This window comes from Chanodichthys erythropterus, chromosome 21, assembly GCF_024489055.1.
Source record: "Chanodichthys erythropterus isolate Z2021 chromosome 21, ASM2448905v1, whole genome shotgun sequence".
NCBI lineage: Eukaryota > Metazoa > Chordata > Actinopteri > Cypriniformes > Xenocyprididae > Chanodichthys > Chanodichthys erythropterus.
Window position 1 is genome coordinate 37,687,999 of NC_090241.1, and position 15,142 is coordinate 37,703,140.

Genomic DNA, 15,142 nt, shown 5'->3' on the forward strand with positions numbered 1-15,142 from the left:
CACACATCTGGATTGTTTGTTTAGACTAATTGGATGGAAAAACATTCTCAGTTGAGCTGATCTGGAGAGAGTAATTTGACTGATTGTTCATCATTTGTTTAATCTCAGCGATGAGCTGGAAGCATCTGAGGCTGTTGAAAACGTTCTGCTCTTTCTTGACCTTTTTGGAAACTTCAGCTGATAGTGAGTTCTGAGGAAGATTATGAGTCATCGTCGAGTGGTTTAACTGGGATATTGTGGTCTATTTGATGCAACAACCAGAAAAAATGTATGACAGATATGAAATAAAATAATTTCATATGTTATGTAAATATATTATGAATATACAGTATAAAGTGAATGTGAAACGGCTCAAAATGTTACTTTCAGAGGTAGGGTTAGGGTTTGGTTCAGTCTACAGTTGTTATGCTCATTTGTGGCATTTCTTCTCCACTGAAAGCCTAACCTTAACCTTAACCTTAACCCTAGACTGAAGTCTGAATATGTGCTGGTGTGTGTGAGAGAGAGGATTCTTTCTATCGTTGTGTTTTATTACTGCCTGAAAACCCTTTTTATCACAGATATCCAACTCCAGTAACTACGACCTTGAAGAAACCCTCTAATAAAGCTTCACTAAAGTGTGTGAAAGTATGGCATTATCCTGCTGTCACTTCCTTCTGTTCGCTTTCTAACAAGCATCTGTTCAGTAACTGTTTGGTTCATAATAACTGCATGTCTAAGATGTGTATTATTGATTTCTTATCAAAATATCTAAACTGCTAAATATCTGTAAATGCTTTAGTGAAGAATGCTGAGCTATAAAAAGTGTGCAGCATTATCTGTGCAGCAGCGCTTTATATTTGACTGATGAAGTCTCACTCTCTCCAACACATTCTGTGACAGAAAGCATGCGCTGTTGCTAGGAGCTGCATTAGTGTGTGTGTGTGTGTGTGTGTGTGTGTGTTATTCGCTTCATTTTCACTTTTTTGAGGATCCATTATATTCATCTAATGCGGCTGTCTGTATATCAAGTGATCAGCCGTCAACACGTATCATATGGGCTGTAAGTTTAAAATATGCATATTCTATTATCCAAATCCAAATGCAGAGATTGTAAACAATCTGGCAATCATTGCAAATCACAGATGTCACAATTTCAAGCTACAAGATGTTGTAATTTCTGTATAGAAAATCATTGTATCTGAGAGTTTCTCCCCGTCTTTTATTTACTTTGATTTCAAGGACTTTATTTTCAGATGGTTCATATACTTTCAATGTCCTCCAATACAGGCCTGAAGTCTTTCCATGTTGATCTGACATCAGTGTGCAATTTTATATTGGATCCAGATGGGGGCAACAGAGTTTTCCTGCAGGTTTAAACATCAGAATTCATAAATTCTTCAACATTTAGTGCGTTTTAAAAAGAGCTTATTACAATGTGAAAATAATGTGGACACTCTTTATTGAGATGTTTATAGTTGTTCTTTTATTGTTTGACTTCATGTAAACCCAAGAAAAGAGAAAATGTTTGATAAAATGTGTGATGGATATTGTGATTATGACAGTGATTTATGACTAACCTCACACAACTCTTACAGTGCCCATTCAGGAGAATCTGCTGTCTATAATCAATCAATCAATCAATCAATCTGTCTGTCTTTTACTCTGGATGAAAGTCATTTATAAGTTTTCGCAGCGTGTTGTTCAGGTACTGTAACCATTTACTGTCACAATTTTGAAGAAAAAAAAAAAACACTTCCTATTTATCCTCCATTCTTAAAAAGCAATAACTTCATCCACATCGTGTCAGTGTGTTTAGATTCTGTCATGATACATCATTTGTCTGATATATTGCAGTAATAATATAAATGGGCATCTAAAAATCCTTGGCTGTATGTGTTGGCATCATTAATGTGTCAGGAGAGGTGCAGCGTTCTGTTTGAAGGGCTTTCGTTTCTTTGGCGTCTGATGATTTCACATGATCACTGATGTGACGGAGGTACGTTCATCCAGAATTGATTGGTTAAAAATTCACAGAACTGATAGATGTGTAATTGTGAAGACCTGCATTCAAAGTCCAGTAGTTTAAACCTGAATTAGATGTCTGATTACAAAAGGATGCCAATATAAACTCAAGACATTTTCTATATAATGTAATTATATAGAAATTCATTTCTAGTTGCAGGTCATGAACTATGATTATTTATTCTTCATCTTCAATGTTGTTCAAAACTAACAAAGCTGAAGGAGTTTTATCATGTACTGTAAATACAATTAAACAAACCACGTGTATTACAGATCCTTTGTTTTTATGGAAACAAAAGAAACAATCAAAATGCTTTTGAATTAATGCTTTTTTAATTCTTTCAATTACTGTCATAGACATACCGTATCATCTAAAAACGAAAAAAAACAAAACAATGAATGAATCACTGATCATCAACCAAGTTTTCCAGGTTAGTTCACTGACAGATCTGACCGTTATACATTCTTAAACCATCCTAAAAAAACAAAACAAGGTTTTGTATATTTGAGACCAACATGTGCTGCTTACAAAATATTACATCCATGCACACAAACACAGGTGAATGTCAGTTCTTCATATATTTAGATTTCCTTTCATATACAAATCTACTATGAACAGAACATAAAAGTACTCAATCAGTCTTTGTGATAATGCATGAAAACCCATGAACCGGTTAAAAAGTGTTCATCAATGCTCAATGTACATGGTACCAAAAGTAATGCATGGAACTAAAATCCACTAGCACAAACAATAACAAGCATCAATCAAGTGAAAATACAAATATTCTGAATAAAGAAAAACTGTACAAAGCAGGAATGACAGGAATGGAATTAATTTCTAAAACCTAAAAAATAACCAGTAACTGAACTAAAAAAAAACTGAGCGTTTTAACAGTTGACAAGTTGCCAAGTAAGACGAACCAACTCGATTCTTTTGGAGGTGAAACTGTTCGTTTGAGAGCGACGCTCTGGAAGGCAAATAAAATGAACATTTCACATGCATATTGTATTGATCTTGTAGGTACCAATCCCACCGCATGCTTGGGGGTTTCCAACATTATCAAAGTTGCAACGGTTTGTTTGGAGAGCTGAAGGGGTTACGAACACAAGCTGATTTGGTACATGATAGTCTATAGTCTGGATGTTTTTTCCTCATGTAAATCCAGTAGAATGAGTTTGAGCACAGAGGCAAAACCATTTAACATCTGTGTCGAACACCTCACTTTTCAAGACTGTGTAAAAAAAGGTGCAAGACAAGATGCAAACATGCTTTGGTCAGAAATTCTGTTCTCCATTTCATTCCAGTTGTTTTGTAGCTTTTTCCTGTAATGCACATGCAGGTCAATAAACCACTGCTCTATACGCAGCTCCGTTGCCTGACATTGAGCCGCTGGCGTTAAAGCATCACTAGAAACAGGAAGTTCTGGGGCGTCACTTACAGCAGCGTTTGTACAGCTCATCGGACAACAAACAAAGAGTCATTGCTAGAAAAAGTGTTTAGGACTGAAGCGTGAACACCGCTGTCCAAGTAAACATGCTGAAAAAGGTGTTCTCTCCTCCAAACACCAACCCACTGGAATTGTGGATAATGTGTTCATGACATTACTGACTTAAGGCAACGTTTCTCAGAATTCATTCGTAGTTCCACACGATCTCAACAAAGGCACTCCCTCTCACAGAAGCTTCAGTAAAGTGGCACAGACGAGTCACGGCGCCACCGTGTGGTGAATCACTGTAGTGCTTGTGGTGGTGACGCTCGTCTCGTTCAGTGCTAAACTAACAGCGTGTTCCAGAGCCTGTGGTGGGTTCCTTGGATCCTTGTTTTCCATCCATCCTTCTGTCGGAATGATCTGCTGGCTGATTTAAACGGCCCTCGACATCTGCGACATATTGGGCCAATAAGACAGAAATCTCCAAAAACAAACATCTCAAGTGACTTCAGCTTGAACGCGTAGCATTGGGGCCACAGTGCTAGCGGGCTACAGCGCTAACATGATGAGTTAGCCTTTGCGCCCTGACGACTCTCTCTGCTCTCCTGCTGCTCGACGCCGGCCTCGGCGAGAGCCTCCGTCACACGAGACCCAGAAGAGCTCGGAGGTTTGGTAAAACTCACGTCCCCTACATCGGCGGCTCCTCTTCCATGGGTTCATCCTCCGTTCTGAGAAGAAACGCATCACGGATGGTGTGAGAGGACGAAAGGCAAGATAAGATGGAACATGAAAGGAGGGGAAACACTTGTACCTTTTCTCCATGACCGCCACAGATAAAGAAGCCATTGCTGTCACCGTCTCATTCTCTTCAGAATCGCCCCTCTGAGCTTCCAGCAGAGACAGGCCGATGCCGGACACGGGCTGCTGGACGGACCTCCAGTACTTACCTACACAAACACACAAACAGATCAACCGTACAGGATCCAATGTCAGTCCAGCTCTACTGACAGCATGTGTGGTTAAAATACTTTCAGCAATTTGTAAAAAGAAGCAAGAATCACCTACAGTCCAATTCTTCCAGCCAGGGCTTGACATTAACGCCAATCAAAAGTGTGAGTTTCAGCAGTGGTGAGTAACAGTCACTCCTACTAGCCACGTTTTTTTGATACATATCAAACTCACTCTCTCTCACTCGTTTCATTTGCTCAGGATGAATATTGTTGTTACGGGTTTTGAATTTCGGAGTGGGATTGCGCCTATTGCACACATAAAGCCGCCTCTTGGTATTAAACAGAGTTCCTTTTTTCACTGCTTAAACAGTCAAATACACATGAAATAATGTCAAAATACCGGTCTCTGTGAGTATTCAAGTGAACAGTTAGGTGTTTTACATGAATTCCAAACAGTTGATAAAAAACGCATGTGTAACAGTATAACGGATTCGTGCGTCAGGTCTTAAAGTGACAGCAAACTAAAATACCGAGATAGGGATATCTGCAGGTCGGAGCAATGGACGTGCCGAAATGTGAACCCCTAACCCCACCCCACACCCTGACAGACAGCTTTCACGACCAATGATAAAGACCTTTCTCTATGCCCTACCTGTCAGCACTCCCATTACCCCAACCTGCAGATACCCACACCTGAATATACAAGCTGCCAAATTATGAGATGATAATAAAAATATCTATATGGCAGTTTTTCCCTATGGCATCAACATCAAAATTGTGGCCAGTGAAAATGCTGAGTTGGCTGGTAACTTTGGAAAACCACTAGCCACAGTGGCTGGTGAGCAAAAACGTTAATGTCAAGTCCTGCTTCCAATCAAAGTCTATGGAGTGAGGAATGTTCTGGTGGCGTTACAAGCAGCTCATAATTTTTGTCAAAGCGCTTGTATGTAACCCTTAAAATAAATTTCACTGTTTGAACACAATGACACAGTAACTGTCATCGATCCTGTGCTTTTCCCAACATAAAAAGTCTTTCTTGTGGCAAATCGTGCAAAGGTTAACAAAATGGGTTATAAGTTTGCTCCTTCCTGTAGATCAAACTGTACAGCATGGGTTCGAGTCCCGGGTTTTGAAAACATGTACATCTTGCTCTGGATAAAGGTGTCTATATAGTATATAAAATTGTATTGATTGATTGATTGATTGATTGATTTGCACAGTCAAGACGTCAGTAGGTGCTTCTATCACACTAGTGTGTAATGTTAACAGTCTTCTGACAAACTGTATTTTAACGTTAGTCTTGCCCTGTAGACTTCTACTGTAAGTACATTCATGTGCACCTGATATTTGACACAGAGATGAAGATGTTTTGAACCTCGAACATTCAGGGATCAGACATTTGACAGAAGTTAATGATTCTTTGTGAAAAGAAATGAAGATTTGAGAGACTCACTGTGACTTTCTAGGACTTTCTCTATGGATCTGACCGCGTTCTCATTGGGTCTCTGCTTCAGGACGTCTGCTGGAAACGGCTCTAGCTGTTCGACACAAAAACAAACATGTGATCAAAACCACAAATCTGCCTGTAACAAGAAACTACCTCATGCAAATGAAAAATTACAAAGCAAAGGATGATGGGCAATCAGTAATACCTCTATTCCCAGGAGCGCTGAGATGCAGGCCTCTGAGGCGTCACATATGGCCCTGAGGTCGTGACCTCCCTCCAGCGCCAGGACCACGCGACCTCCAGCCAATCCCATCAGCTGCGTGGTCAGGTAACCTAAACCTGTCACAATTCAAAACGATGTTGGCTTTTCTGAAATGGCCCAAATGATGAATATACCTGGACAAGTTGAGTTCAGGTGTCACAGTAATGAAGGAGGCGGCGCTCACATTTGGAGGTGAGTTTATAACCTCCCAGCGGCGGCGGATGTCCCTCCACAGCGTCGAATCCTGCCGACACCAGCACCACATCTGGAGCAAACTCAGTAGCGATCGGCATAACTACCGTCCTGTGACACAATGAGCCACACAAACCTTCACATTAATGAACAAACTTCACTGTGAATCTTCAGCTCTGGTGTGAAGACTCGCTTTCTTCCACATCTGGAACAGGAAGCTTCTCCTTCTGCTCGCTCAAAATAAAACGCATCATCTAAACTCCTCAACATCATAACCAGCGGTCAAGCTTTGGTTAAAGCGCGAGTGATTGAGTTGATCGACTTCATCTGAGGGGTCGACGCTCGAGTCAAATGAACCCAGCGTCTTTGGTTCTTGACAGAGTGTTCAAAGGCTTGTCATCTTCCGTTGATAGGATTAAATTTGATTTTCTTTTCATGGTCAGAGAGTGCTTTTGATGGACACTGCGGTGAATTCTCTCTCATTAAATATTCACGCATAAATGACATTATTTCACGACAGGACAGAGTGAAGGAAGAACACTGTTAAATTAGAAATTGGTTAAAAATGTGATTTGAGCTTCTGCAGAAAGCCATCGCCAGCCAAAGCGCTTGAATCGGCTGAGACGAACACGTGTTGTTCCAGCATTACAGAGAGAAACACGGGATGATTTACACCGTTTTCTGTTCAACAGTCTAGATCAGATTTCTGCCCTTGAAACCACAAGAGCAGGAATGACAGCGATTTATCATCTGGTCTGACAAACCTGTTGGACATGCGCTCAACATCGATCCGTCCACATACTGCTCTACAAACAACACGTGTGTGAGAGTGTGTGTATATGAGTGTGAGTGAGCATGTGTGTGTGTGTGTGTTTGAGTGTGTTTCATGAACTTAAACACTAAGCACATCCTGTAGTCTAAACCCATCAGTCGAACTCAGAAACAACTGATCCATGATGAAATGATCTGATGAACTTATGCAAATGAAGATCATGTTTGATGAGAAACTGCCTCTGGATATATAGTCCAATCAGCGTCAAGTCACGTTCTGTGGAGTACCGCCTCTTTTTGGGGAATTTCACTCTGGCCGAGAATCACCCAGACGGTTCTCATAGACTTCCATACAAAGAATGTTTTTTCGAACTGCAGGCAGTGAAATGTAATCTCTATGGGTCCCGGGAGGGTTCGCACTAATGTGCTTTCATCATCATGCTTAACCTTAACTTGTGCAGCTATTGGTGGGAGCAAACATACCTCTATTAATAATCTTTAAGCTGAAGTGACATCAAATAATTTCCTCAGTGCATAACTTACATTTCACACACATATTCTGTAAATGTTGGAAAGCGAAGCTGTGAATGAGCACGAAACAGACGGAGCACATGAGTTCTGACTAAAATATATATTTTGCTCACATATTTGTTGTTGGTGGTGATGAGCATAAATGTGTCATATGTAGAATTTTAAACCTACAAGTAAGTGTGTTTTTATGATAGCAGTGAAATAGCCTAATAATTAGTCTTTAATTCGTTTTTATTTATTTTTAGTTTAATGCTTCTGCTTTAAAAAGCATCATTTTGTTTTTAGATTGTAATGTTAGAATGTCATGAGTTTGATCCATTTTTTCCACATAATAAATACACTGTTACATTCACTGTTTGATTTTATAGCCTTCAATATGAACATTGTTTGAAGGACAATATTGGGCAGGATGTGGAATAAATTTTTTTAAATTAAATACATATTTTTCGAATAGAAAAATGTAGAAAATACTGAGGTTATACCGTACCTTGCTATTCATCCCAAAAATACAGAGATATGATTTTTTTGGCCATATTGCCCAGCCCTACCTTATGGCATGCTTTAAACGCTAAGAGTTTTAGCTAAGAGGTAAAGATACGTTATTGTATCACTTGTTAAAGGGTTATTTAACAATTATCCTACATTCAGTCCTGCATTACTAAATCAGTATGCTTTTATTTTTTAGCACCAGCGCCACTGAGAAACACCATTACCTGAAGGCAGCGAGATATTCTGGGTCGCCCATCGGTGGTTCCAGACCTCCAGTAAACGCCACATTGACATTGAAACCGACTCCCGGCCCACTTCCCACCTGTTTAAAGGCAGTGTAAGAAAAGTAAGGAAAAAAAAAACCTCCCACAATACACTCGCTCATATTATCGGCACTACCTCTTCAGGAGCGCCGCTGCCTGGGAAGAAATTGCCATCGTCGTATCGATGAAGGGAAATGTACAGAACGCTGGGATCGTTGTAGAACGCTTGCTGAGTCCCGTTGCCGTGATGAACGTCCTGAATGTAGTTTAACAAAAACCATTAAATGTTAAACGGAGAGAAAAGAAAATATTATCTTAGTGCAAAGTAATTTTTCAAAATGAACTCACCCAATCAACAATCAGAATTTTGCTGACATTGAGTCTTTGCTGTAGGAGTTTTGCTGCTATGGCAACAGAGTTAAAGTAACAGAAGCCCCTGTGATTGGATGAGAGCACCAACGTTATTGACAAATGAAGAAAGGAAAGAGTGACACACAAACGCAGAGGTGCGTCTCACATTGGCGTGCTCTCCTCCGCGTGATGCCCTGGAGGCCGAACCACAGCGAAGCCGTTCTGCAGTGAGGGGAGAAACACAGCGCTCTTCGTAAGTCAAATAATACAGACGCGCATACAGAGGAAAAAAGAGCGAAAGACAGGGGCAGACGTGACCTTCAGCTCTCCTGATGCCACTTTGAAGACGAGTTCGACCACAGATCCGGCGGCCAGACGCGCTGCGCTCGACGAGTGGACTTCATTCCAGACAGTGTCGCTGTCCACCTTCACAGACGAGAAACAACCCAGAAACCGTCCTTTAATTATGCACAAATGATGAAGAGGTTCTTGAGACAGACGAGGTTTATGTTTCTACTCACCCCAATACCGCCACATGGCAACCTGACGAACATGGATATGACCGAACCTGAGACCAGAGAGACAGACAGAGAGCGCAACTCCTCAGTGATTCACACTACAGACCTCTCTCTGTCGCTGTCATGAGGACAGGATCTTTATTTTAGAGTTGTAAAAGTCTTACTGTCCAGTTTCTGCCGTAGTGGGTTGGTCCCGTACAACATGACATGGGCTTCAGAATGAACCGTCTGCAGTTCCTCTAATGTGGCTTTTCTTCCACGGATACACTGAAAATCAAAGGACAGAGAGATTCACTAGAGCACTAGAGCGCCACCTGCTGACACGTCGTGGGAAGTGCACTTCATGTAGCTCAGGGTAAATAACCCAACAGCAGCTTCCAAAATGAACACTTGTCAATAAAGCATTACTCGCCAGATTAACTTTATCATCGCAACACAATACACAGTTTGAATTAAACTGCAACAGTGTGTCCTAACCAGACGTGACGCCGCGACACGTGATAAAAGACGTCTCTTCCATGTTAATCCAGAGTTTTCATCCTATTTTAGAAACGGTTTCTCTTTCTGCGATGTCATGGCTGGAACAACAACATACAAAGTACGACGGTGATAATCTCAGCTACTGATTATGTGTTTTATTTAATGTTGAAAGCATCTAATGCGAGTACGAATATCATTTGTAGCCGTGCTGAAAGCCACACATGGATAATTCACCTCAGATCTTGAAAATAAATTAAACAAACACATTCAAACTGTGAACAGAGTATGTATTTTTAATAATGTTAAAATTTTGTAATATTTATTAAGTTCATTATTTATCAATTTGTTTGCGAGTGCAGCAGGTTGCAGAGGGACTCCGCCCACACTCTCTTCTGATTGGCTGTGATTTTTGACTGATATTGTCACGTCTCGTTGTCGTGTCGTTTCTGGTGTGGGCAGACAAATTGCTTGTCGCTAGAATCTTGTCACATCTCGTCTGGTTAGGACACGATTATCTTGTGTTTTGATGTTTTTGTTACATGTAGGGTTGTGGTGAGTTTCAGTGAGAGACGGAGACGGACTCAGCTCATGAATCGAGCAACAGATGCCGGCGTTTATCAAAAACAGACAAATTACTCCAATATCAAAGAAACAGCAACATATAAAGATTTCTTTTAAGAAAAATGATGGCCAGCAAAAAAATTTTTTGGGCAGTAATTTTGACCAAAGTTGTGATCAAAGATGAATACTGGACCCTGACCGACGGTTCGCAGCATAAACATGACTGTCCCTAGTGGTGATGTAGGTGGAATCATGTTATCGGGTGTGTCGCACCTCACACTGGCTGCGCAGACCCGTCTCCTGCAGCCGAGACCAGATGCTCTGGATGCGCCCGGCGTGTTCGGGATGTGTGTTGGTGTTTCCGCACATGCACTGGTGCTTCTGCATGAGAGAGTCGTACACCAGACCTAAAAAAAAAATAAATAAATGCACACGCAGAAACTTTCATTTAAAAGTTCAACAATCTGAATTTTAAAGTTTTAAAATGGCACAGAGGAAGAGAGAGAGAGAGAGAGAGAGAGAGAGAAAGTGTCAGGATGGAGCAATGCACCTGTGGTAAAGTGAGCTTTGGAAGGCTGTTCCTGCGCGCTGATGAACGATGCAGACGCAGGAGATGATTGGGCTCTGGAGAGGGGGCGGTGCCCCGGGAAACTGATTGACGCACCAGCCGCCTCCATTGATGCCTGGTAGTTTCTGAGCTGATGGATCCTCTGCTGCTCCAATAGAAGGGCCTGCTACTCACACACACACTCTATAGGTATGTGCACTGACAACAACCACAAGAGGGCGACAGAAACAGCAAACACAACATCTATCCCCTTGAACTCCAGGCGTTTCTCTCACCTGTTTGAAGATCAGCTCTGTCTCCTCTTGTCTCTGCTCCTCTGTGAGATCAGGAGGTTCCTGTTTAATGGAGACGTTCATGGGAAGTGTTTCCGTCTGTGTGGCGTCCTGCTGCTCTCGGAGCTCTTCCTCCGTCTCTTCTGGGTGACTCTGGTGCTGCCGATCACTCGGTTTACTCAACATCTAACAGACAGCCAGGCAGAGAAAAGATAAATCTGCTGATGCTGAAAACATATTGAGTTTATTAGTCGCTTAGCAGATACTTTTATCCACAGCGACTTGCATTGCATTAAAGGTGATAAAGAGGATCTTTTCGTTGACTGAGAATCCAAAGACTGTTACTGAGTTTTTGAAATGAGCGCATGCGTGAGAACAACCCCCCTCCTTTCGAGGGAACGCCTCCCAAAATTCGTGCCATGAGTATTGAAACACGAGTGTTTACAGCCGGCATTCGCTGTGTCGTGTTAGTGGATTCATTGTGTCGGACTCACCGCAGGTAACTCATAATCTGCAGCTGTTACTCCTGTCTCCTGACAAAATCATTGCATGCGGCGCCTGTGGAGTGTGGAAAGTTATTGGAGCGCAGCCGCTCGTCTCTCACAAGGAACGTCACGGCAGTGATTGACAAGCCAGAGGGCCAATCGTTTATGCGATTGGCTGATGTTTTTAAGGCCCTACCTCGTGCACAGATGATGTATATTAATATTATTCCTTTCAGTGCACCTAATAAATAGTCTTTTATCAGTTAGTAAAGACAGTTTCAAGTAATATTGCAAAAATGTATAAAACAAAACATCCTCTTTAGCACCTTTAAAGGTCTACATGTTATCATTTCATGAATTCCCTGGGAATCAAACTCATGACCTTGCCATTGCTAGCGCCACTCGACTTTTTAACTGTTTTCCTCTTTTTCACCATGGTTTCTTGCACAGTTTCTGGGTGTTTGCCTCAGTTAGACAGGCAAGACAACAGCTTGGTCTTGGTCAGGTCTTGGTGAATTATTGGTGAGACTACAGAGCTCTCATTAAGAGCTAAATTTAATAAATAATTTGAAGTGATGGCGGTTAAACTGGTTATATTCTTCGTGTATGTTTGGCGCGGCTGTGCATTATCGCGCTCCATGTGCTGTAAAGACAGTGTCTGTGTCTAAACGTGCATACTATGTGACATTATTAATATTCAGTACTATTTAGGGTGGATAGTATGCACATAATGAGATGTATAGAGTGTTTTAGCGACGTGCTGGGGAAATGATCGACTGGTAGATCCCTTATCACACAAGCCTGATCCTCTGATTCGTGAAGCAGGACTGCTCGCACCATGATATTTCTGGATATAAACACTTCAGTCATCTCTCACTCATTTTCCTGTCGTCATCATCATAAAGTGTGTATTATGCGCAGCATTGTTGTGCTATTGCAACATGCAAAGACTGATAGTTGTGTACAGTGTGGTTTTGGAAATTATGTCTTAGTTTAATCATTTTAATCGATCAGGATTAATTATAACATATGCTTGAATGTGGGATGTGATGCCATATGAGACATGCTATATATTTTTTAAAACGTAGCTATAAAACTCACGACAATATTATGTATCTCACGACTTTATATCCCACATTAAAGTATATATTGGGAGTTAATTTTTTTAATTACTAAATTATATAAATGTTCGTAGTACGTAATACATTCTGGGAAATTGCTGAATGCGTAGCTGCATAGCCTTTGCTGTATGACAGCTGGTGATATAAATCCATCTTCCGGTAAATTCGATCAACGGTCTGAGTGGCTGTATAAGCTACAAACAAGTAGAAAATAATTTATTTGTAGATTATACAAAAGCTATTTGGAAAACAGACAAAACAGAAAAGGTAAGAAGCGATATTTGAGAAAAGAGCATATCAATGTAATAGCCGTAGACGCATAGCGGAACTAACTTTACCCTGCGTCACGTGATTTCCGATTCTTGTGAAAAAGGTCTATCAAGGGCGTAACGAAGAGCAAGCGGGACTGACAAGAAGGGTTTATTCAAAGTGTCATTATCATTGTGTGCGTTTCCTGGGAACTGAACCCATGACCTCTGTGTTGCTAGTGCCATGGTCTTCCTATTCAATAAAGACAAGAATTTTTAACATCAAGTGACTGAATATTTTATTCATGCAGTACTTCATTGATTATGTTGCTGAACTCATAAATGAATCAAGAAAAAATGTAACACTGGAAAAGCTCCAGCCGGAGTGCTGTCGTCACGGCTGCCATATCCCAAATCAAAGGCCCGAGCTCATGAATGCTAGAGGAACATTATTAACGTCAGAGCCTCTTTTGTTGCCTCGTCTTTATCTTTTCTTTAAAACAAGCGTTTCTATTTTCCCAAAGTGAGAAGAAGCTCCCGGCCGGAGACCAGCTGCCGAAAGACTGATGTTCAGTGGCACGAACATTTGGAAGGTTTACCTCCGGATCCACAGCAAGAGCCAATCACACTACAGTATTCTGCACACAGCGAGTGACGCTGCAGAGCAACACCGAACAAGCCCGTTCTGCCGACATGAAACCTTGACCTCATCAGGCCACATCTCGTGTGCAGCAGAATTTATTTCACAGGTGGTTTAAGACTAATGATTTCCTGCACATTAGCTTCAGACGCCCAATACCCATACAGGATGTTGGGCTTCCACGATCGTTTTTTTTTAAGCGAATCATATTACAGACATTAAATCTGTCATGGAAGGAAAAGGGTGAAAAGTCTGACCTTGTTGATGTGAAGCTGCTGGAAGTGCTGCTTGTGTTTCTCCAGGAACTGCTGGTGCTGCTGTTGGACGACCAGCTGCTGGAGCGCCTGACTGCTCTGAGGCAGAGGAGCCGACTGCGTGCGTCCGAGCGGCCGGTGCTGCCGCAGCTTCTGCAGGCACGGGGACTGCAGTGTAGCCGCCGCCATACCTGCGCAGATCACAATCCTCATGAACACAAGCACACACACTCAGAAGCCTCCAAAAGCACTTGACATCGAAAAATACGTTCATTCATTCAGGATTCTCCATAGACGTCACAACAGTCCATGCGTGGCCGACCTGGCAGCTGAAAACGGCTTCGGCTCTGCCAGGTCTCGGAGCGGTTCATTGTTTCACTCCTGCTCCCATTCAGGGAATTAGAGACGTATTCTTCTGGGCCTGCGCGAGCGAACCTCGTTGGCACGCGGCGCTGGCACGAAGACAGACCCGTCGCTCCGCGGCACACCGTGTTCCTCAACTCTGACCTCCTGCCGCGAGCGACTCGGAACACTGATCTAATTAACTGGAGGGACCCCAGACTCGGACACGGTTATGAAGAACGGCCTGTTTACACATCTCAAGGTTTATGTAATGCTTTCACAGCGGCCCTGGGAAACGCTCAGCGACAAATGCACAAACCACAGAGCTCTGCTCACCTGCGGCTAAAGGACTCGGTGGGGCTGACTGCTCCAGAAGGACCATGTGCTGCAGCAGTGCATTGTGGGAGTTTGCAGTGTCTGAGTTGCCAAGGAATGACGGAAGGTGAGAGGCGGCCAGGAACGGAGTGCTTATGGGACAACCAGTCACTGACAAACGTTCGCTGTCCGGCTGAGTAGACGTCACCTTGTTGAAGAAATGACAAAATGAAACTCAATCTTTTCCTAAGCGTCACATAATGAAGCAAAAGGAAGACGAGCGCGACCAAACCAGTGCAGAGCTCAAACACACGCCTGATCAGACTGATCGTGACAGTTTCTCACACACAGATCAGATTGGCGTTAACTGTGAATAATATTTCTTCATTTAAATTTTACACTCTAATTAGTATGTTTATGTTCTAGTAAAAATATATAAACATCCTTTAAAAAACTAATCCAAAACAGAGTCAAATCAGACGACTTCAGAGCATCTGTTCTGAATTAAGTACATTTTTCTAAACCACTGTAACAAAACTTTTCTAAAAGCACAAACACGGTTCAATTTATGCTTAGAGCGAGAGAAAACGATCTGCTTCTAGTTTGCTAATCGTTTCTAGATATATTCTGTGAAACGTTTTCTGTTTG

At 41.9% G+C, this 15,142-nt stretch overlaps 1 protein-coding gene across 3 annotated transcripts in view; it reads right to left on the reverse strand.

The window, feature by feature from the left end:
* Positions 1-2,357: 2,357 nt before the first annotated feature.
* The window catches only part of LOC137011733 (histone deacetylase 4-like), a 35,296-nt gene continuing 22,511 nt past the window's right edge, over positions 2,358-15,142 (reverse strand). For all 3 annotated transcript variants that reach the window (XM_067374835.1, XM_067374836.1, XM_067374837.1), the window contains 17 exons: positions 14,516-14,702; positions 13,841-14,028; positions 11,093-11,275; positions 10,800-10,983; positions 10,523-10,656; positions 9,373-9,475; positions 9,212-9,258; positions 9,009-9,116; positions 8,857-8,912; positions 8,688-8,775; positions 8,476-8,595; positions 8,301-8,398; positions 6,278-6,396; positions 6,037-6,170; positions 5,838-5,922; positions 4,246-4,381; positions 2,358-4,162 (listed from right to left, as the gene is read on the reverse strand). In XM_067374835.1, the coding sequence (XP_067230936.1) occupies positions 4,123-4,162; positions 4,246-4,381; positions 5,838-5,922; positions 6,037-6,170; positions 6,278-6,396; positions 8,301-8,398; positions 8,476-8,595; positions 8,688-8,775; positions 8,857-8,912; positions 9,009-9,116; positions 9,212-9,258; positions 9,373-9,475; positions 10,523-10,656; positions 10,800-10,983; positions 11,093-11,275; positions 13,841-14,028; positions 14,516-14,702 (2,010 nt within the window). In that variant the 3' untranslated portion in view covers positions 2,358-4,122. The remainder of the gene's footprint in view (positions 4,163-4,245; positions 4,382-5,837; positions 5,923-6,036; positions 6,171-6,277; positions 6,397-8,300; positions 8,399-8,475; positions 8,596-8,687; positions 8,776-8,856; positions 8,913-9,008; positions 9,117-9,211; positions 9,259-9,372; positions 9,476-10,522; positions 10,657-10,799; positions 10,984-11,092; positions 11,276-13,840; positions 14,029-14,515; positions 14,703-15,142) is intronic.